The sequence below is a fragment of the Humulus lupulus genome, chromosome 8 (genome assembly GCF_963169125.1).
Source record: "Humulus lupulus chromosome 8, drHumLupu1.1, whole genome shotgun sequence".
Lineage (NCBI taxonomy): Eukaryota > Viridiplantae > Streptophyta > Magnoliopsida > Rosales > Cannabaceae > Humulus > Humulus lupulus.
This window is the reverse complement of record NC_084800.1, coordinates 21315149-21339411: the sequence shown is the minus strand read 5'-3', so window position 1 is coordinate 21339411 and position 24263 is coordinate 21315149. Positions and strand designations below refer to the sequence as shown.

The window sequence follows — 24263 nt, the reverse complement described above, 5'->3', positions numbered from 1 at the left end:
AAAGCATTTTATACCAAAAATTACTGTGTTTTGCCCGCCACGTGGGTTTTTCCAGTCTTTCATTTGAAGCTAAATATAGCCCACAGTCATGAAACGTGTATTAATATTTGAGACTGAAGGGGCATTAAAAAAAAAGATGGAACCGTTAAATAAATTTCCGAAAATTTTGAACTCAAATGAAAAAATTATTTTAGCGTTTATATCACTAGATGACCCTAATATTTATCAAAAACATCCCCAAATTTTATTTTGTATTATTTAGAACCTAAATTTTTACATGTGTATCACATAGTTTTTTTTAATTGGAAAATTATTTACAAAATGTATAGTAGAACAAGATTTATAGTCATACGGAAAGTAATTTATAATCCAATTAATTTTTTTATAATCAATTGGGACATAAATAAATTTTTATTAGGCATTTTTTAAACTATTTTCTAACAAAATAATTTATGTGATACACATTTAGAAAGTTTGGAAACCTAAGTGTTGACGCGGTTTTTCGCCAACAGGTAATTAAGAAAATAAGAGGAAGGGATTAGTGCTTAATAATGAACCGAAATTGATGAATGATCTTTTAATGGACTGGTGACACAAATACGTTTTTTAGGTGGTTCGAATGTTAAAATCCTTCTACTCCATTAGCCAATGTTATTGCTATATGCCTGATATTCTTTACAGGGTATTTCCTTACACAGTAGAATCCAACCCTTTGTAACTCCCAGGGTCTCCATATTTATAGGAGAGGGCACCTGGGGGTTGATAAAGGGGGTCATCCCGTGACCTTCTTACCTATCATGTCACTTCTGTGACATTCATGATTAATTCCTAAAACCGGACACATGAAGTGTGGTCTAATCAATAGGAAAAAGGGATAATGGGCCGCATGGCCCAACCCAGTCGTGGGTGCCTGAATACACACGTTCATGCTGCATGTCCGAGAAGTTAGGGGTATATCAGACACGTGAGGTCTGATATATGCATGTTTACCTTGCGTGGCTGACTTTATAAAAGGTCATAGCCTCAAACTCCAGCTCGTACCACGAGCGGGATGCCTCCTCGACCTGTGGCCTTCACAGTCCTGACTCGGTCCTTGAGTAATCTTGGCAAACCTTTGGATACCCAGAGCTAACGAGGTAGGACCTGATGATAACAACTCCGGCCATGGGGGATCCACGTGGCTGATATAATTTAGGCCGTGTCTCAGCTCGCTAATAGCCCGTTGGAAAATTAGGGCATACATTTGCCCCCCAAGCCCCTGCTCGTGGTACACGACGTCGTGTAGGGCCACTGTAGGGGCTTTTAGGCTTCCCCATGAACTCTTCATATTCCACATTTTACGCAGGCGCCGAATACGTGGAACATCGTGGTTGGTGACGGTACGTGTAACGACCCAAATTCACTAATAAGGCTTAAGGGCCTTGATTAGTGTGCCTGGAGGGCATAATGGGAATTATGTGTGATTTTTATTATTAAGATGCATGATTATGAGTTAAAGCATGTTATATGACTATTTGAATATTTTAGATGCATGACTATGTGTATTAGTATGCATGTAGGCCCTGATTAGGTTAGAGGGGCATAATCGTAATTTTGGTCATTATGGGCATAACTGTATTTTATATGTGATAATTGTCGAGACCACATTATTATGTGGATATATCTGTGATCTGTGACTCGAGACGATCCTAGTGAGCAAAGTAGCGAAAAAGTCACGGCGGGAATTTATACCCGGCTCGGGGTGAGTTTAGGGGTATAAATGGGAGTTTAGCGAATATACTGGAGTCTATTTTGACATTGAGGAATATTATTGGTGGTTAATTAGGTATCTGGAATTAAGCGGGAAATATTAGAGACACTCGAGGAGTTAGCGGGAATTGGGTAAAATAACTAAAATGCCCTTAAGTGGATTAAAGGGTTTAGAAATAAAGGGGAGGGCATTATGGTCATTTGGCATGTAAGGAATAAATATGCTGAGGCTTTATGTTAGTGGGAAGTGTAGAGAAATGTAGACGTCTGAAAAAGAAGGAAAAGGAAGGGAAAAGAAAGGAGGGAAAACAGAGAGAGTTCTCTAGGTCGGTTCATGTTTTCTTCACCTATTTCTTGAGGATTTCTGGAGTAGAGCTCAGAGGAGAGCTGGGATAAGCTAAGCATCAAGGATTCTAAGCTAAGTGTGGGGAATTGACAAAGGTTTAGCAGGGTTAGGCCATCACTTGAGGTAAGGTTCTGTAATTTCTTCAGTTGCTAGTTTGGTTTATGAACTATGGTGTATAAGTTCAGTTTGATGGGGAACTTTGGGGAAATTCAGGTTAAAGGTTAAGGAGAAGCAAACCAAGGAGGTCTAGAGACAGCTTGTGGTCGAAATCCTATCAAAGGTATAAAGTCTAAACTCTAACTTTGTTGTTTAGCTAGTTTTTACTGAGTTTTAGAGCTTAGGAGTGACTATGGTGAATTTTGAGTTTGGGGATGCATGTGCTTGAGTTCTAGGTATTTGGGATGCTTGGGATGAGTGGAGTATGGTCATAAGGTTGTTTTTGAGCTTGGGAAAGAGTTGGAAGAGTTTTGGTTGAGGTTGGTTCGAGAAAATCGCAGAAGAGAAAAATGGGTGCTGGTCTGTCTGTGACTAGTGCTACATCACTAGCCTTTGGGCGCTGTAGCGCTAGGCCATAATGCTGAGGGGATTTTGGCTTCTGTTTGTAGCGCTGTAGTGCCCTCCCATGAGCGCTGTAGCGCTACCCTGCCTTCTGAAGGGGATTTTAGGGTTATTTGCAAGGGTTTTTGACCTAAGGTTTGGGGTTTGTTTCCACCACCTTGTTTGGTGGAACTAGGACTTCCCGGGGGCTCGGGATTGGCCCCGGGGCTGGGTTTTGGACTTGAGGGTTGATAATGACTTTGGCTATGATTGTGATTAGGTGAGCGCTAGTGCTTGAGGGGGATCGTGCTCATGGAGTTGAGAGATCAAAGCTAGTAAACTGAAAGGTAAGAAAACTGCGCCCGATTATATGTTTGTGATGGGACTAAGAACTCCCGAGAACTGTATCGTGTCAATGATGGTATCACGCCATGGGACATGTAAAAGCGTCCTAAGAGTGTCGTACATAGTATTTGCGCACAGGACACGGCTTGGCCACTGGTAGCCGAGAATATTCACTGAGCTCGGCTTAAACGGGCCGGAGCCAGTGAGATAACGGAGGGAGCAGCCTGAGAGCGCTAGCTCTAGTTATCATTTGTGCAGTGATATGTGATATGAATTGATATGCTTGGTATGTTGAATACTTGGACATGCTGAATTATTACATGTTTGAGAACTTGTGATGCAATCTAAGATATGGATTCATCTGTTGATTGCTTATGCTCTGTTGTTGTGTTTTCTTGCTGGGCCTTGGCTCACGGGTGCTACGTGGTGCAGGTAAAGGCAAAGGCAAAGGCAAAGGCAAGCTGGACCAAGCCTATAATGCCCCAAATTTCCTAATAAGGTTTAGGACCTTGATTAGGAGGCCGGGAGGGCCATAATTGATTTATTATAGTATTTAATGATTATATGCATGTTTACGTGAATTATATTGTTATATAATGGTGAATGCATGCATATGGGTTCATATGGTAATTATAAGGGTATTTTGGTAATTTGGCCGCTGTGGGCGTAAATGTGTATTTTGGGTGCATGATTGTGATTAACTAATATAGCCACATTATAAGGTGGATTGGCTCGAGCTAATTGATATGAGACGATCATGAGATGTAAGTGTTCGGTCTAGTCATAACGGGTTTAAGTCCGGGGCTCGGGGTGAGTCTCGGGGTGAATTTAATGATTAGAGCGTTACCGGGAATTAGAGGGTAATGGGATATGATTTCTTGGTATTTGGAATATTGAGAATAGCGGGAATTGGGAAGCGTTAATTATGATTAACGGGATAAGTGGAAAGTACCAATTTTACCCTTAGAATGGTTTGAGAAACTTTAGATGACTCAAGGGTATTTTGGTCATTTAGGTTGAGATATATATGACTTAAGCTGGCTGCTGGCTGTAGAAGCTTGTGGATTAAACAGAACAAAAACAGAGACATCCCTCTTCCTTCTCGTACACTATTTTCTTCATTTCTTCTTTGGTGTTCTTGAGCTCAAGGTGGGGTATTAAGTTAGGAAACTCCAAGGCTAAGGTTGTGGACTTAGTTCAGCTGTTGAGGAGGGTTCAAAGCTGGTTTTAAGGTGAGTTCTAGCCATGAATTCAGGTCGTCCTCTGTTTTCCTTTTGGTTTTCAGTTTATGGTTTTTGATGTAGAAAGTGGGAATCAAGGGGAGCTTTTGTGTATGTTTGGTTGGGTTTTGATGAGTGGGAGTTATGGGCGATGTTTAGAGGTTTAATTGTGTGTTTGGAGGAGGTTTGGAGCTGGGTAGAGGGTTTGGTTCCAAGGGAAAACGCAGGGGAAAAATTGAGTTCGTGTGCTGTCTCTTAGCTGGTCTGGGCTGGGCGCCGCGGCGCGGCTGTGGTGCGCCGCGGCCCTTGGCGTCTGGCAGGGAAGGCCCTCTCTGTCTGGAGGGCGCGCCGCAGCGCAGCTGGGGAGGGTCGCGGCCCTTAAGGTCATTTTTGACTAAAATGGTGTTTTTAGCTTGGGGATTCAAGCCTTAGGCCTCGGGGTTGAACCTAGTACCCGGTTAAGTGAGGATTGATGTCCCGGAGGCTAGATATTGGTTTGGGAACTTATGTTGATCATTTTTATTGATGGTATCTTATATTTGGTTATGATTAGGTGACCGCTAAAGGACTAAAAGTTGATCGTTCTCAAGGGTCATTCTTCTAATCATTCTAGCTCGACTCTGAGGTAAGAAAACTGCACCTTGTGTATATGTGACATGCATGATTATTCTTGATGCATGTTGGCTGGTTATTAAGTATGACATGCATGGTTGTCCTTGATGCATGTTGGTTGATTATTGAATGTGACATGCATGGCGGTTATTGGTGCATGTTGGATTGCTGAGTATTATGTATGTGATGCATGAGAAACATGTGATTAGGACATGCTTTGTATACTGAGTATGATATCATTCGGAGCTTGAGCCTCTGTGTTGAGCATGGTCCTAATTGTACAAGTACCTGTTAAGTAAGCATGCTGAATGTCGTGTTTATTGATATTGGACATGTGATATATGTTTGGTGGCATGGCTTACCTGTGTATGGCGCTGGCTTATTAGTCAGAATCAGCAATGGTGTGTGACTTATTAGTTAAGTTCACCACGGGCTGAGCACTGGTCGTGTTTCACCGACCCAAGAGTCAGAAGTGGCAGTGCGTTGAGAACGCCGGGCCAAATGAAGATTAGACCTAATCGAGGTTGGCATTGAATGACTCATATAGGGTATTAATGCTGGACCGACCGGAAGGTCAATGAGAACTATAAGCGCTTACCTGGTCTAAGACCAGATGATTTCAGCCAAGGTATATGACCCCGGTGACTGTTTGTCACATGGCTGGGGGACGCTGTCCTTAGTTACGACTCTAGAGTCGGGAGGATGGTTATGTTGGTGACTATCACCATGCACCTATCCTGATCAAACTTATGAAGGAACCACTTATCAATTAAGCCCTGGTGACCCTATCATCACATGGCTAAAGGGAGTTGTACCCACTTTCGTGACTTTTGGCTACTGTCACCTATCTGTGTTGGACCGTTGGTCCTGAATGGTTGTTATGACTACTGTTGATATTATATCATGTTATATTGTGTTTTCTTGCTGGGCTTCGGCTCACAGGTGCTATGTGGTGCAGGTAAAGGCAAGAGGAAGTTGGACCATCCTTGAGTTGGAGAGCTTAGGTGATGAGGTGTACATATGCAGCTGCTCGTCTGCCACGGCTGAGGTTTAAAGTGGAACTAGGGTTAAACCCTGTTTTGCCGCTTAGAACGGCCTGTTGTAAATGTTTTTCTGTAATAGACTCTAAAACTATGTTTTCGGGATCCCAATGTATATATTAAACGTTCTAGTGAAACGTTGCATCTTAACCAAAAATGTTTAATCCCTAAATCGCTAATCATACTTAGTTACACGTTTTTGGCCAAATAACTCGATTAGCGAGTTTAGCACTGTTTACAAGGCACACCGTAACGGTCCCTGGAGTTGGGGCGTTACAAAGCCTGAGATGGAGAGCTCCGAGGTGGAATGTACATAGCCAGCCGTTCGATCATCATGGTCGAGGAGTGGATCAGGACAGGGATTACCTAACCGCTTGTTTTGCCTTAGTATGGCTGATTATTGTATCTGAATCTTATAACTTTTGTAAACGATCTTTAAACTTGTATTTTTGGGATCCCGTGTAAAAAAATAATGTTTCTTAATGAAAATGTGGCTTTTGAGACCAAAATATTTTTAACCCTAGCTCCTTTATAGTCTCAGTAACACAATTTTGTTTAAGTGACTTGGTTAGCAAGTCTGGCACTTTATAAACACACAGTGTAACGGTCTTGGCTATCCAGGGCGTTACAGTACGTCTTCCGAGAACCGCATTAAATGGCCTAGCCTATACTCAGCCGTCGTTTCGCCTTTCGAGTGGAGAGCCTTGGATCCCACATCAGGGCAATCCAACGGCCCTCCTCACGTGGCATTTCACGTATATAAAAGGGGTGGCCACCTTACGCATGGGCCACCCGTTCATTTGAAAATTTTCAGAATTTTCCTTCTTCTTCTCTCTTCTCATCCTTAAAAAACCCTATTTTTTCTCCCAGTTACCGTTTCCAGCATCCTAGAAGTTCAGGTGCAAGGGCTCCCCTGAAGCCTTGGTATCAACTACTCCGACGAGGCCCCAACCTAGACGACCCCTTCATCCTCTTCTCAACCAGAACACTCCGTAAGTCTCCTGACTGTGCATGTTTTGAATTTCATTTTCACTATAGCCTAGGTAAATAATTCTTGTAGCTGCATGCAAGGTTTCGTTGGTTTTTTGTGGGTATGAAGGGAGAAAGCTTTTAGGTTAAGGTATCGCTTGTAGTAGAAAACCATTTAGGAGCATGGTTTATAGGGTGCATTTTCTTGGGAAATATTCTGGGTAGGATTTTTGGTATGCTTGTTTAAAATATCCAGTACTTTGGGTGCAAAACCGGGTAGCTTAGGGGACACGCTTCACAGGCAGTTTTGCACCTCTCGCCTACTGAAACTTTCCTTCCAAGGAAAATTTCTATCCTGATCCTCCTGACACACGAATTCCGAGTAATCGGGGATCTGTTGGGAGCACAAGAGCGTGTTCATAGAACCGCGTGGTCTCACTCTCCACGGGCTGAGATTACCTTAGTTCGTGCAAAAGAAACACCTCTTTTGATTCTCCCTTATGCTTAGGTCGCCTTTTCTGAAATTTCTTCTTTTGTTCGCTAGGCGACCAGATGGGACCCAAGAAGAACGCTCCTAAGAGGATCGCAGGCAGCTCATCCTCCCAAAAATCCAAAGGGAAAGAGGTGATGATGGACTCCCCAATTCCTGTCTTCGGGCCGGTCGTGGAGTAGGAGCTCGAGGTGGTGCCCAATGCTTTCTTCGAGGCCGAGAGGATCGTCTCGAAGATCACTAACTAGGGGAAAGTGAATAAGATTTTCCTTTCCCACCACATCGAACTGGGGAGGGGCGCTCTGATTGCCCGACCTCCCGCAGAAGGTGAGCGGAGCTGCGCGCTGCTCGACGAGGAGTTCGCGGCCTGGAGTGATGAGCACTTCAAGGCTGGGGCTTTCCTCCCGCTGAATCAATACTTCACCGACTTCCTCAAGTACGTGAGGTTGGCTCCTTTCCAGCTCCCCCCCAACTCCTATCGTTTGTTGGCGGGGTTGAGATATCTGTTCTTGAAACAGGAGTGGGAGGTCCCCACTCCGGCAGATATCCTATATTTTTTCTGCCTCAAAGCCAGCCCGGAGCAGCGGGGGCGAGGCGATGGGTTCTATTACTTGACCTGGTTTCCCAATACGGCTGCGGTCATCGAGCTGCCCAGCCACCCCAACGACATCAAAGACCAGTTCTTTATGTCCAATGGGTTTCGCAACTGCAACCTGCACTACTTCAACTGTCCTCGTAAGTACCTTTTTCTCTTAGCTCGTAAGTTAAGTATTGGTTAGCTCCCCCCTTTATCCATTTCTGACTTAGAATAACTCTGCAGCCATTTTCGTGAGGACAGACAAGTCTGTGATTATCGGGAGTCAGTACGAGACACTAGCGGGTTTGCCCCCAGTGAAAAGGACTACCGCCAGCTCATAACAGACGAGACGATGTTGGTGTACAAACTGATCTCTCCGGGCCAGACTTTGGCCTTGAGGAGACCCCGTGTGCCTCCCCCAGCTTGCGAGTTGAGGCCTATCCCCGAGGAGGAGGTCGCAGGGGATGAGGACGAGGAGGAAGAGGTGCCCCTCGTAAGGACGAGGAGGAAGCAGGCGCTGGAGGTCGCCCAAAGAACGGACGAGGAGAGGATCCGGTCCAGAGCAGCTGCAGGTCCCTTTGGCCAAGGTAACCCATATCTGTTTAGGAACTTAGATAGGGCCACTGCAGACCCCCGACTAGCTAGGTTCAATCCCAAACAGCTCGTCCAATGCCATCGAAGTGACCCAGACCTCGATATAACCCTACTTCATTGTGTCGACCGACTCGTGTTGGATTACGAAGATAGCCACCCTAGGGGTACCATAGTCGTAGACAACACCCTCGCCTTTAGGTCGGCCTTATTTGAGGAGTATGGGACCAACCTTCGGTCGTGGCCATCACTCTGGGAGGGTACCGTAGCTCCGGGTCTTAGGCAATACGTAGAAGAGTCTAGTCCTGAGCCAGTCTCGGACCCAGAACCCGCGCTAGCTCGAGAAGTAATTGTCTTAGATTCCCCCGTAGAAGCTCCGAGGCCGATGGTCGTGACCATAGATTCCTCTTCTAGCTCGGGGGGTAGGATTCCTTTTAGTATATATACTTGAGTTTCGCTTTTCCCCCCTTATTTTAGTTTTTACATGAATGCTTACTTGTATACTAATGTTGTCTTTGTTTTGCCAGAGGAAATGTCTCAGCCCGGGAGCAGAGATCTGCGAGCTATGTTCGCTGGAGGGAACTCCTCAGCTGGGGCCTCTGGGCCCAAAATGAAGAAGCTCTGGGTGGCGAAGAAAGCCGCTGGGACCCCAATCAAGTCCCATGCAAAGGGGAAATACCAGATCCTAGCTGCCCAGGCCAAGGAAACTGCCCCTCCTGCGGTAGTGGAGAATATGCCCCCGCCCCCTCCGCGAGCTCCGGCCTTTGTTCGGGACACCGGGGCAGAGCTCGGGGCCTCGGAAACCAGGGCCTTCGAGGTGCGCATCCCAGTGGGCTCCCAGGCTCTGGAGAAGATTCCAGACGTCTTTCGGGGGACGGTGTATGAGACGGCGAGCTACGCCGTCGACCATTTCTACGGCGCCAAAGAAAGGGACCTGCGGGCTATCGAAACAAAGAGCCCGGAGGGCGCGATGGAGTCTTCACTGGGAATGGCTCTAACAGTAAGCTGGCTTTACATTTTGTATTCTTTGAGTTATCATGCATCACACGTTCTTTCTACTTCTCCTTTTTTTTCTAAGGCAGTTGCCTCTCTGTTTTTGTAGAGTGTCCTGGCTCTTCACCGGAGCATTGCCAGGTCCAAGGCTTGCCTCGAGGACATGAGGGGCAAGCATTAGGCTGTTCTGGCCGCCCATCAGACTACTCTGGCCACCCTGAAGACTGCCCAACAGCAGGAGCAGGAGGCCAAGGAAGCCTTGGCGGCCGCGCGGGTTGAGCTGGACACGTCCAGTCCTAAGCTAGAAAAGGTCAAGGGTAACAAGGCCGCCCTAGCCGCTGCGAAGGCCGAACTCGAGGAGGCCAGGACTGCCTGGACCGCGCTGGATGCTGCAAAAGCTGAGGCCGAGGAGGCTAAGGCCGCCTTGGAAAAGGAGAAGGCGGCTTCCAGCTCTGCCATGGAGGACATGCTCTACCACTGCTGGGTCTATAACTCGGACGATGATTTCTCCTTCTTGGGAGCGGACGTCTGGGAGCCTTTGCTGGAGGGGTTTAAAGCTCGTCTGCAGCAGTAGGCACCTTCTGAGACTGCGGAGACTTCCATAGTGGCCGAGCAGGAGGGAGAGACGGCGACCTCAACAAAGCAGCCCGGAGGAGCCTAGGGCCTTTCTTTTTTGAATCCGTTTATTATTATTACCCTCATTTTTTTTGTAACTTTTGTATGAGGTTTTTCCACCTCGAGACAATCGGTTTTATCAATTTTTACTTTTAATTGGTTCATTTCCTTTTGCCTCTACGCATTTTGGTCATTGCTTTGAAAAACTTAGTTCGTGTTAATTATTGACTACTATTTCGTGCTTTTTAAGAAAAACAACGATCAATCAATTTGAATTAACTTCTAAGTTTTATGACCTGGTTATGTCCAGGACCTTAGTTTGAAAACTTAGTTCGCGTTAATTTTTATCAATATCTCGTGCTCTTTAAGAAAAACAACGATCAATCAATTTGAATTAACTTCTAAGTTTTATGACCTGGTTATATCCAGGGTAGAGCTTAGTTCGCGTTAATTTTTATCAATATCTCGTGTTCTTTAAGAAAAACAACGATCAATTGATTTGAATTAACTTCTAAGCCTTTAAGGCGACCTGGTTATATCCAGGCACCATATGCCCCCAAAGTAACTAGGAAATGGTCTTTCGTGGTTACTTTAGATTACACTTGCAAATATATTCAATCATGAACGAAAAGTTAATTCTCATTGCTCAATACATAACAAATGGCCTTTAAGCCTTACAAGGGTGTCATTGATAATATCTCTTCAAATGGATGGCGTTCCAAGTTCGTGGGACTGCCCCTCCATTGAGCCGAGCTAATTTGTAAGTTCCTTCTTTAATGACCTCGATGATTTGATATGGCCCTTCCCAGTTCGGTCCCAATACTCCATCTTTGGGATCCTTACCGGCAAAAAAAACTCTCCTGAGGACCAGGTTTCCAATGTTAAAGGCGCACTTTTTGACTTTTGAGTTGAAATAAGGAGTGATTTTTTGCTGGTAGTGTGCGAGCTAAAGTTGTGAATCTTCTCGTCTTTCATCAACCAAGTCAAAGGAAGCGCAAAGTAGCTCGTGGTTGCGGTCCTTGTCATATGCCTGGATTCTATGCGAAGGTATCTTAATCTCCACAGGGAGGACTGCCTCACTCCCAAAAGTCAGGGAGAAAGGAGTATGACCCGTAGGAGTCCGATGCGAGGTCCGGTATGCCCACAGAACCTGGGGGAGCTGTTCTGGCCAGAGCCCCTTGGCTTCGTCAAGTCTCTTCTTAAGGCTCACCTTTAGGGTCTTATTGACGGCCTCGACCTGGCCATTTTCCTGAGGATAGGCCACAGACGAGAAGCTTTTCACGATCCCGTACCTTTCGCAAAATTCGGTGAATAGGTCGCTGTCGAAATGAGTCTCATTGTCGGAAACGATTTTCTTGGGCAGCCCGAATCGGCAGATAATACTCTTAACCACGAAGTCGAGGACTTTTTTGGAAGTTATTGTTGCCAAAGGTTCTGCCTCAGCCCACTTCGTGAAGTAGTCGATGGCCACCACATCGTATCGGACCCTGCCCTTTCCAGTAGGGAGAGCGCCAACCAAGTCGATTCCCCAAACTGCAAATGGCCATGGGGAGGAGATCATCTTCAGCTCGACTGGGAGAGCTCGAGAAACTGTGGCGAACCGCTGGCACTTGTCACATTTCTTGACATACGAGATCGAGTCCTTGGACAGAGTGGGCCAGTAATACCCTTGCCTTAAGACCTTTAGGGCCAAGCTTTGCCCCCCCAGTGTGATCCCTGCAAAAGCCCTCATGCACTTCCTGCAGGATGGCCTTTGCTTCGCCTGGAAGAACACATCGTAGGAGAGGTAGGGAGTGCCCACGCCGGTATAGCACCCCGTCTACCACCGTATACCTTGGGGCCTGGTATAGTACCCGCCTCGCATCATTACGCCCTTCAGGTAGCTTCCCCTCGGTGAGATATTCAAGGATGGGGGTCATCTAGGTCGGCCTGGCATCGATCATCTCGACCTCTGCCTCGACTCCTTCTATACTTGGTTTCTCCAAGAACTCTACCGGTACTAACCCCAAAGCCTCCGTCTCCCCGGACGTGGCGAGCTTGGCAAGAGCGTCTGTGTTAGCGTTCTGCTCCCGAGGTATCTGCTCGATTGAGCCTCGCCCAAACGTAGACAGTTCGACTTTTACCTTTGCCAGGTAAGTAGCCATCTTGGTTCCTTGTGTTTGATATTCGCCTAGCACCTGGTTTACCACGAGCTGGGAGTCACTGAAGCACTGAACGGAGCTCGCCTTCAGCTCCTGGGTTACTCTTAGCCCGACCAACAAAGCTTCGTATTCGGCCTCGTTGTTGGAGGCCTTGAATCCAAATCTCAGCGCCGAGTGGAATCTATGTCCCTCGAGGGATATCAAAATGATTCCAGTCCCGGAGCCGTTCTCATTGGATGAGCCATCCACGAAGATCTTCCACGACGTCTAGGCCGAGGTGACCTGGGGCGAGTCTTCTGCAGGATCCTCCCGGAATCCTGTGCATTCTGCCACAAAATCGGCCAGGGCCTGAATTTTTATAGCAGTTCGTGGGGTGTACAAAATCTCGAACTGACTGAGTTCGATAGCCCACTTTAACAGGCGTCCCGATGCTTCAGGTTTTTGCAAAACCTGCCTTAAAGGCTGATCAGTCATGACGTGTATTGAGTGGGACTGGAAGTACGGCCTGAGCTTTCGGGAGGCCGTGATAAGACAGAGCGCCAATTTTTCCATCAACGGGTATCGGGATTCAGCCCCGAGAAGTCTCTTACTGATGTAGTAGACTGGTTTCTGAACCCGGTCTTCTTCTCGGACTAATACGACACTAGCTGCATCCTCTGCGACAGCTAGGTAGAGAAAAATGGGCTCTCCTGCCTTTGGTTTGGACAATACGGGTAGTTCGGCCAGATGTGCCTTCAGGTCGAGGAAAGCACCTTTGCACTCCTCTGTCCACTCGAATTTCTTATTTCCTCGGAGTAGGTTGTAGAATGGCAGGCACTTGTTGGTGGATTTTGAAATAAACTGATTTAGGGCTGCCACCCTTCCTGTCAGGCCTTGGACGTCTTTGCGCGACCTGGGTGAGGGAAGCTTGAGCAATGACCTGATCTTGTCGGGGTTTGCCTCGATTCCTCGGGTATTGACGATGAAACCCAGGAATTTTCCAGATGTGACCCCAAAAGTGCACTTCTGTGGATTAAGCCTCATGCCGTACTCCCGTAGTATCTTGAAGCATTCTTCCAGGTCGAAAACATGGTTATCGGCAGTCTTTGACTTGACCAGCATGTCGTCAATGTACACTTCCATGTTCTTCTCGATCTGGTTGGCAAACATTCTATTTACTAACCTCTGGTATGTAGCGCCGGCGTTCTTCAGCCCGAATGGCATGACCTTGTAACAATAGACGTTAGTCGGGGTCATGAAGCTGGTGTGCTCCTGGTCCGCCAGATTCATGGTGATCTGATTATAGCCTGAGTATGCGTCCATAAAGGACATGAGCTCGTGCCCCGCCGTGGCATCTACCAATTGGTCAATCCTTGGCAAGGGAAAACAATCTTTGGGGCAGGCTTTATTCAGGTCGGAGAAATCGATGCAGGTCCTCCATTTCTCGTTGGGCTTCGGGAACAGCACGGGGTTGGCGACCCAAACCGGAAACTTAGATTCACGGATAAAGCCGCATTTCTTGAGCCGGGCTACTTCTTCTTCCAAGGCCTCAGCCCGAGTTGTTCCCAGGCGCCTCTGCTTCTGGGACTTTGCAGGAACGCTCTTATCCAAATGGAGGGTGTGCATGATGATACTTGGAATGATTCCCACCATGTCCTTGTGCGACCATGCAAACACATCCAGGTTATCCTGCAGAAATTTGATCAGCTCCGCTTTTCTCTTGCTACAGAGGTTTTTCCTGAGCTTGACCATCCGTGAAGGATTTTGTGGATCGATGTTTACTTCCTCGAGCTCTTCAATGGCCTGGAGCTCGGACTTATCCTCGCCTATTCGGGGGTCAATATCCTCACTTAAGACGATATTTTCCCCTTCGGCGCTATGAGGTTTTTCAATCTCACGATCAGTTAAAGGTTCCTGAGATTCCTCTCCTCCACCTTGGATGGCCATTGCTAGCTTCCCGGGTTTCGATTTTCCTTTTATGGAAATGCTATAGCATTCCCTGGCAGCGAGCTGATCGCCACGGACCATGCATATTCCCGTGGAAGAAGGGAATTTCAGCGCGAGGTGGCGAACAGAGGTGATGGCCTCAAAAGCTATAAGTGTGGGTCGGCCCAAAATAGCATTGTACGAAGCGGGGCAGTCGATGACCACGAACTCGAGGAGTTTGGAGACTGTCCGAGGTCATTCTCCTATGGTGATCACCAGCTCGATCGTCCCTATAGCCGCTGATCCTTCTCCCGAAAAACCATACAGCATCATGGAGGTCGCCTTCAGTTCGGCGACAGTCAAACCCATCTTCTCCAGTGTGGACCGAAATAGAAGGTTTACCGAGCTCCCATTATCGACCAGCACTCTCCTAACCCTCCGATTAGTGAGTTGCACTGCTACGACCAAAGGGTCGTTATGAGGGAACTGAACGTGGTTGGCATCTTCTTCAGTAAAAATAATTGGCTGTCTCTCCAATCGCTGCTGCTTTGGCAGACGCTGCTTCGGGACGAACTCTACTCCGTTATGCGCCTTGAGTTCATTTACGTACCTCTTCTGGGAACCCCTGCTCGCGCCAGCCAAATGCGGGCCTCCTGAGATTGTGGATATCTCTCCTCCTATCACTGGAGGAGGGACGTCTTGATCTACCCGAGACCGTGCTGACTGACCGGGACTTCCGGAGCAGGTCGACTTGTTGGAACCCTGTTCCGCGCATACTGAGCCAAGGGTCCGGCTCTGATGAGAGTTTCGATCTCATCCTTCAAATGCCTACAATCATCATTATTGTGGCCAACATCGTTGTGGAAACGGCAAAACTTGGAGGTGTCTCTCTTCCCCTTCTGGTGCTTTAACGGCTCCGGCTTCTTCCAGGGGAGGCGAGCAGAGTTTGCTAGGAAGATGTTCTCCCTAGAGTGGGTGAGCTCTGTATAAGTCGCGTAGACTAGCTTAAATTTGTCTACGGACTTATTCTTCTTTGGGTCGTGCTGGTTGCCCTCGCCATTCCCCTTTCATTTGCCTCCGTCGAACTGGTTATTCTGTGTAACGTTCTGGGTCGCTGTCACGACCTCCGTTCCCACTCCAGCGGGCAGCTCAGGGACCTGGCTGGTTCCTGCCGCTGAGGCTTGGGCTTCCTCCAAGTTGATCCATCCTTGGGCCCTATTTAGGAACTCGTTCACTGAGCTAACTCCATTCCTTTGTATTTCGTTCCAGAGTCCCCCTCCGACGAGGATTCCAGTCCTCAAAGCCATGAGCTTGGAGCTGTCATCTGCGTCTCTGGCCCGAGCAACGACGTTCGCGAACCTGCTCAGGTAAGCCTTCAGAGGCTCGTCGGGTTATTGCCTCACATTAGCCAGAGAGTCGGCCTTGACGCGGGCAGCCTGGGAGGCTCGGAATGCCCTTTTGAAGTTAGAAGAGAAAGTCTTCCAGGAGCTGATTGATTATTTCTTGCTTTGTTTGAACCACTGTCTGGCTGGTCCAGTCAGTGTGGAGGGAAATATCAGACACCTCAGCTCAGGGCCAATGTTTTGGGCCATCATCAAGGTATTGAACATCCCCAGATGATCCGACGGATCTCCGTCTCCGTTGAATTTGGACAAGTGCGGCATACGAAAACTGGGTGGGTATGCCATCGCTGCTATGCTGGGGGCGAAGAGCTCAAGCTCATCCCCCGAATCATATTCGTCTTTCTCTTTCTCCAACAGGACCTTCCTCATTAGCTCTTCCATCTGAGCTAGGCGTTCAAGGGTTTTGTCCTGATTTCCTTGGTTATTCTGGTGCTATTCGACAGCTCCGGATCCATTGTATACGTTTGGAGGGTTATTGCCCCTCCTATCCTGAGATAGGTTATTTGGGGCATTCCCGCCGTTACGTACCTCGGACAGGTCCCCCCTGAGCGAGCATGGCTGCCACCTCCTACTGGTTCCCCTCTATGAGAGTTAAGGCGATCTCGTAGGTCGCCCCTCGAGGTGGCTTGAGGACTTTGCGCCGAGCTTAAGCGTTGACGCAGGTCTCCGCCAGAAAGGTCACTCTGGCGACTGCCGGTCCGGTAGCTCCCGTTAGAGAAGCTCGGAGTCCGCCTTTGGGGGTGAGGATTCGGGCTCCCTCTTGGCACCCTGCTACGTCGGGAAGGTCCTGTGGATGGCGAGTTTCTCCTGCTGCTTCCATAAGCTGGAATATCTCGGATGGGCCGAGGATGAGATAGATATCTTATTGGTGATGGGGGATGCCTGACCGGAGATGCAATCCTGGTTTCATTAGGGCGGATCAAGTTAGATGGGGGCCTTTCGGCCCTGCCAACCTGCGGGTCCTGCGCCTGGAGATCTGGACGAGGTGCAGGACGGATGGTGGGGATGGGTTGACGCTGTGAGCCCTCCCCGGATCTCCTTCTGGAATTCCATCGAGCCCTCCTGGGCGCGCTTGAGGCTGGCTGGGAGATGGGAGTTGAAGTTCAGACCGAGCGGCTATACTGTTGTTCGGCTCTAGGCATTTCTTCGAAGTTTGCCTCTCAACGGTGCGATGAGAGGAATAAAGTTGGATGTCGGAGGTCTGTCCGAGCGGCTAGGCCTGGACCGATTACCCCGGCGGGACTTACGAATCTCGCCTTGCCTCTTTCCGACGTTAGCGTCGGTTGTAAGAGGGGGTAGTCGGGCCAACACCTCCTTAATCTGCTGACTAGCTTTCGCCAGTTGGCTCCTCAACTGAGCGTTCTCCATTTCTACCGCAGTGTAAAAATCTGGGTTTGGATTAGGTGGCCGGGGCACCGAACTTCCAGTGTCATCCTGGCCAACCGGCTGCTTGCCCGGCCGCTGCTGGACTTCAGGATTTTGCTCACCAGAGATGGCGGCATGATGAGCCTCCTGCCCATCATGTTGTTCCGCCTCGTTACCGTGTCTTGATCGAGTGGTCACCATAGTTGGATGTTTGCGATAGCACCAATCTAACTAGCTCTCAATGAAAGCACCAAACTGTTGACGCAGTTCTTCGCCAACAGGTAATTAAGAAAATAAGAGGAAGGGATTAGTGCTTAATAATGAACCGAAATTGATGAATGATCTTTTAATGGACTGGTGACACAAATACGTTTTTTAGGTGGTTCGAAGGTTAAAATCCTTATACTCCACCAGCCAATGTTATTGCTATATGCCTGATATTCTTTACAGGGTATTTCCTTACACAGTAGAATCCAACCCTTTGCAGCTCCCATGGTCTCCATATTTATAGGAGAGAGTACCTGGGGGTTGGTAAAAGGGGTCATCCCATAACCTTCTTACTTATCATGTCACTTCTGTGATATTCATGATTAATTCCTAAAACCTGACACATGAAGTGTGGTCTAATCAATAGGAAAGGGGGATAATGGGCCGCACGGCCCAACCCAGTCGTGGGTGCCTGAATACGCACGTTCATGCTGCGTGTCCGAGAAGTCAGGGGTATATCAGACACGTGATGTCTGATATATGCACGTTTACCTTGCGTGGTTGACTTTATAAAAGGTCATAGCCTCCAACTCCAGCTTGTACCATGAGCGGGATGCCTCCTCGACCTGTGGCCTTCACAGTCCTGACTCGGTCCTTGAGTAATCTTGGCGAACCTTTGGATACCCTGAGCTAACGAGGTAGGACCTGACGACAACAGCTCCGGCCATGGGGGATTGTTAGGACTAGTTTTGGTATGGTTTTATGACATGTTTTAAGAGGCAATTTTAATCTTTTGTTTGGTTTTGTGCGATATTATGCCGGTTTTTATTGTGTTTTCAGGATTAAGTGTGGTTATGAAGGAAAAAGTTGAAATTTAAGGAAAAGTGCTTAATTCTTGAAGAAATGGTGTTAAACGGGCTAAGGAATGGAAGTTAGTGAAATCGGGGGTCAAATTGAAGATTTGGGGAAAAAATGCAATTTGAGTCGCAGCTCTATGCACTAGCGCCGCGGCCCTGAGAGTTACAGAGAAGGCAGCAATTTAAAGGCAATTTGAGCCGCGGCTCTATCAATTGGGGCCGCGGCGCTACTTGAAGTCAGAGAGGAAATTTGGATCGCGAATTGCACTTGAGCCGCGGCTCTATTGATCAGCGCCGCGGCGCCTGTCCGTACGAAAGCCGAATTTAGGGCATTTTTCAAGGGCAATTTTGTCCTTTCGCACATAATTAATTAGGGATTATAAAAGCTTTCTTAATGACGTTTTAAAGGGGATTAACCCTAGGAGACGGCTGAAGACACATTGTAGAGGATTGCAAGCGGAATTGAAGAACTCATTACAGTTTTTCTTCTTTTCTACTTTGATTTTCTGTATTTTGGATGTCTTTTATTTCTTCTGTGGTTATTATGGATTTGATCATGAACTAAACTAATTTTCTAGGGTGTTAATGGATTCTCCTGAACCTTTATTTTAAATTAATGCAAGTTTTATGATTTCAATTTTATCTTGTGATTTATTCAATTCGAACATAATGCTTGTGAATGATTGATCACCATTAACATGAAATATATGGTTTTGATTCGAAATCTGAAAAGTGAGAATTGAATATGCTGTAATTGAATAAACATAGATTTCATATTAGGACGAGAGTACCTGTGTGGTTTGTGTAGTTTTAGGGTTGTTAATCTTAATGCCTATCTTATGTTTATTTATCACAGAGATGTAGAAAATTTGCATAAGATTGAGACTTATATATCCTAGTATGAATATAAGTTATTATTGTTGACCTGCTATCACAAGAGAAGAATTGAATAGTAAGATTTGTGTTAAGGAAAATTAAAGAGGATGGTTGATGAAATTAATTGCCCTAGTTTTTAATCCATTGAATTTTCACAACGTTATCTATTTTCAGTGATTGAAGTTAATTTTAGATTTTTGTTTTACAATTTTAGTTAATTCTTGTGACTCAATTATTGTTAGCCAAATAGAAATAGGAATTAAGTTTGGGTACTTAGTATACAGTCCTCGTGGGAACGATCTCACTTACTCTTTATTACTTGTTACGATTACGTGCACTTGCGTATCGAATTTACACAACAGGGATCCACATGGTTGATATAATTTAGGCTGTGTCTCATCTCGCTAATAGCCCGTTGGAGAATTAAGGCGTTCATTAAGCATAAAAAATAAAATTTATCAACCTAAATGATATTTTTTAGAAAAATTGGAGACATCTATTGATATAAATCCATTATTTTAAAAAATTAGCACTTTATCTTATTTATCATAAACAAAACTATGCTATTTTCGTTTAATGGGTGAAAAAAATACTCTTTTATCACTATAACTAATGTATATTCTAATTCGTCCTCAACCCTTTAAAGCTACATTTTTCTTATTTATAATAAACAAAACTCTGCTATTTTCGTTTCAAGGGTGAGTAAAAACTTTCGTAAATATTACTCTTTAATTAGTGTCAACAAATAATATTTTAATTTATTGCATGTATCATTTTCACCAGCATATATCCAATAAAGATGCGAAACCATCTCGTCCGCAATTTTTTTTCGTGCGCAAATTCACATACGAGCATCACAATTTCCAAATTCCAATCCAATTAACACCACTAAAAAAATCCACACACAAAAAAATAAGACAACATTAAAAAAAATTAATAATAAAAAAAAGAGAGCGAGAAACGACATCATTTCTAAAAAATGACAAATATCATGTAAAACGACAATAATTTTGAAAAACAACATTATTTGTATAAAAGAAATATTATTTTGGAAAATCATAATTATTCGAAAACGACAATACTATGAATAACGATAGGAATTTTATATGGAGAAAACGACATCAGTAATAAAGCAACACTAAATAAAAAACGAGGATATTTGTTTGTTCACTGCAACAGATTCAAAACAACGAAAGCAAAGCAAAGGGAAATATAAAAGAAATGAAAAAAATATATATTAGCAAAACATTGAAACATATTACAGCAATGGACTAAAGGGAAGGTAAGGGAAATTCAATTATAATTATGAGGGATATTGTGGTGAAAGTATCCAATTTAATATGTTTGTAGCACTTAAGTACTCAAGTTATTTTTTTAGCGGCGAAAGAACATTCTGTCCATGTTTTGATGCAATTTAGTATTTTACGGTAAAACAAACAGATACATGAAACTGCATCAAAACATAGATGAACGTTATTTTTACTGTCAAAAAAATAACTTAAGTACTTAAGTGTTATAAATACAATAATTAAAATATTTTCACTGCAAATATCCCTAATTATTATTTAAAAGAGAATCTTACAAAGAAATGAAATAAAATATATATTAAAACATTCAATACAGCCATGGATTAAAAAAAATTGCAAAATCAATTTTATACATTTATTTACTTTTATACGAGAAGAAAAGCTACACATTTGAATGCCAATCACATAATCAAAAGTCTCACTCTTTTTCACGCTTATTCTTACACTTCTAAATTTTCTTTCTTACTTTCCTAGAAAATTTGCTTTTCGCTGATGTGGTTTGAGTTGAAGTAGTTTCTCTCTAATATATATACATATAAATCAATCTCCTTTCAAGAAATTCAATCTTTGTCTGTGATTTTACCATACCTATCTTTCAAGAGTCTTTAATATACAAGGATTCTCATAAATAAGAATCCAACTTATGAGGTATTAGTACTGTCATTAATTGATTTGGATCTGTCTTGCCAGTTGATATATTTCTTTTTTTTCCTTCTTCACATTCAACAATGATGACAAAGCAGGCCGACGACATAAACTATCTTCAATGAAATTTATTGATGCTGATATAGTGGTATGCAACTTGGTACGTAATTGTCTTGAATTTATTTATATGAAAAAACATATTACACATTCATTACACTCTAATACAGGTATTAGAGCTTAGGCTTAGTAGTCTGGTCAAATAAAAATTGTACATTATTCTCTTAGAAGATTATTACAACAAGATACATCAGAAAGAAATATTATTTATTTCTAGTAAGTTTTACATATCACACAACAACATATACCGAGTTCGAGACAACAATTGACAAACAACTTTAAACACACACACACAACAATATTATTTATTCCTTCCTTCCTTCTAAGCTTGGCCCTGTTACAGAATCTCCACCATTCATTTTGACAATGCAAAATCCATTGTCACAACCAAAGACAACCCTGCAAGTGCAAGGAGAAGTAATGTTAGTACATGTGATGAGACCATAAAAGTAGGAGGAAATTAACAAGTAGAAACAAAAGCAAATATTAAGCTTACTGATTCAATTCTTTGATACATCCAATGGCCCAAACTCTTCCAAGATCATAATTCAGAGTGTTTTCTAGCCTGTAAATCAAAATGAATTGAGAGAGAGAGAGAATTATACATACAGCAAGTCGAAAATATATGTGATTGAATATGAAAAAACTTACTCATAAGTAGCAGCATGCCATAAACGAGCAGTTCCATCATCAGAGCCTGTAATTATTATAGGAAGCTCTGGATGAGCACAAACTGCTGAGACATTATTCAAATGACCTTCCAGGCTTTGAACACAAGTTTGTGTTTCATAGTCCCATACCTGTTTTCATCAATTTTATGAGTAACTACATTTCTTAAACTCACTGAATGTCTATAAAAAGAGAGTCTGATATAGTTGTAAAACCTTAGCAGTAAAGTCATCAGAGCCACTTAGTAAGTATGTTTTATCGCCAGAATTTAAGTAAGCAATGCAATTCACTCCTTTCAAATGACCATGCAAGGTGAAAATTGGAGCAGATGAGCCAATATTCCATGTCTGTCAAAATGAGCCATTACCAAGAATATTTGTCAGCTAAAAAAACATTAAGACAAACTAAACCTTAAGTTCTGTGTTCTGTGAAGTAATACCATAATGGTTCCATCAAGCGAGGCGGTAGAGAAAATATTAGAGTCTTTTGGATTGAAGGCCACTTGCATCACATAATGGGAATGTCCTTCAAAAATTTGAGTGCATATCCAATCCTTTTCCCAGTCCCAAAGCTTTATAGACTTGTCATCAGATGTTGATATCAAGTATGGTAGATTTGGATGGACAACCACAGATCTTATGTAGTCTTTGTGTGCTTCGAACTCGATGATCTTCTCCATTGTTTCATAGTTGTAAACACGAATGAATCCGTCGTCAGATCCAGCAACAAACCAATTTTTGCTAGCTATGAATTTTGCTGTTCTCACTATATGTGCAACCAAAAAAAAAATCTCTTTAATTAGTACTCCTTTGAAAAATTCACTTAGTTTTGAATGTGTAATGACTACTAATGTGACATGTACCTGGTGAGTCTGTGACTTTGAAAGAATTTTCTAATTTCTGAAACAGTGAACAATAAGTTATTAGAAGTATGGGTAAACAAAGTAAAATTATACAGGTTTTAGAGTTCGGTAATAAATGGAAATGCCTTGTTTGGCCCCTTACTCTGGAGTGGTAATTCCATAAAGAAACAGTTCCAGAATATAAAGTCGCTAAGAACCTGCATGAAAAGCAAGACTAACCATTTGTAATCAATTCATATTTATGAATATGTAGTTTAAAACTCAAAGATAAGTGTGTATGTAATTACCATGGATGAATTGGATGCACATCTACTGATTTCACTCTCTCAGAGATTTGAGTAAATTCTTTCTATTAAAAAATAATGATCAGTAGATTAGTTATCAAGGCATTCAACAATACAAATATATTTAAAACAGAGAAATTCTTAAATTCAAAAAGTTATAAAATTAAAATATAAAATAACAGCTGCAGTACCTCAATTTTTAGTGCTAGATTCTCCTGAAGACCACACATGTAAGTCAGTGACAAACACAATTTGTTAGTTCCAATTAAACAAATTCTAATTGTAATAAGTGTGATTACCACATTATTATCTCTAACTACAGATTTTAATTGCCTAAAAAAATAATTTGAAAAAGAGTTTACACATTAGTTATAATGTAAAACTTAGCAAAATATATACTAACATCAGTGAAATGAAAATAACAATTTTTTTTAAGGGAAGAAGAATAACTAACCATTTTAGTTATTGAGTTTGGATTAGCAAAGCCAAGGGTTTTTTTTTTTTTTGAACTTGGAACAAGTTAATGCTGAAAATTGATGGAGATGGCTATGAGATCAAAACCTTGTCATACGAATATATATAGATCGAAAAGCTTATTAGTTAAGAAAACAAGTTCAGTGATCATCTTTGAATTATATGGAAGATTCCTGATGGCTTCAGAGTCAGAAAATTTTCATGGAGTCATTGGATGGCTTGCCTACCGTCGATTCATTTACTTGCTCAAGAATGAACGGTGGAGATGGCTCGACAAGTTAATATCAAATATCCATTTAGTTTGACAAGATAATATAATGAGATTGGGATGTGCGTAGAAATAATAAAACGTTGGATAGAGTATTCAAAGCTCCAAGAAGGTACTTGTGAGATGCATATAAGTTACAAAATGAAGAATATTCAACGCGTCAACAACATACGTTAAACTTAGACTACCTTTTATTATAGCATCCTTATTTTTAATGGATTGTCCCAACGTGGGTGACCAAGAAAAAAAAAACATTTAATAGATTTGATTTCTTATTTTGTGGCAATTAAATCCATTAATCTGACAAAAAATAAATAAATCCATTAATTAATTAGACAGATTTACATACGTTATATTGGCCATTTTGAATTAATTGGTGATTTTTTTTATATGAAATGTTGATGTTTAGATTTTAGATAGACTAGTGATTGAAGCTCATGCAAGGCATGAGCTGCGGTTATGATAAAAAATATATTTATATAGACAAAAAAATATGTAAATATATAAATAATAATAAGCAAAGTACATGATAAAATTTAATTTATATTAGAATAACTATTACATAATTTTTCTCTATACAAATAGTTATTTGCAACTAAAATTGAATACAATGACAAAGTTACATGAAATAAAGAAAAAAAGAATATGTTCAAAAATTGGCAAAACTAGATAGCTATAATATACAAATAATTGAAAATTCAAAACAAATAATGATTGTGATCTCATTTATAATAAGAAGGCCTACATGTAGGTGTTTGTCACAAATATTCAAGCAAAATTTAAAATATTTTAAAAATGA

The 24263-nt window shown here is 43.3% G+C and overlaps 1 protein-coding gene across 1 annotated transcript; it reads right to left on the bottom strand.

Annotated features, from left to right (window-relative positions):
* Window positions 1–20947: 20947 nt before the first annotated feature.
* Window positions 20948–23308, bottom strand: LOC133796047 (coatomer subunit beta'-1-like). Its single transcript, XM_062233528.1, has 10 exons — window positions 23177–23308; window positions 22914–22937; window positions 22726–22787; window positions 22581–22635; window positions 22439–22475; window positions 22016–22341; window positions 21792–21923; window positions 21559–21707; window positions 21404–21472; window positions 20948–21306 (listed from the first exon to the last, which is right to left on the bottom strand). Exons 1-10 carry the CDS (start codon window positions 23177–23179, stop codon window positions 21213–21215), a joined length of 951 nt encoding a protein of 316 aa, XP_062089512.1. The 5' UTR covers window positions 23180–23308; the 3' UTR covers window positions 20948–21212.
* Window positions 23309–24263: the final 955 nt, after the last annotated feature.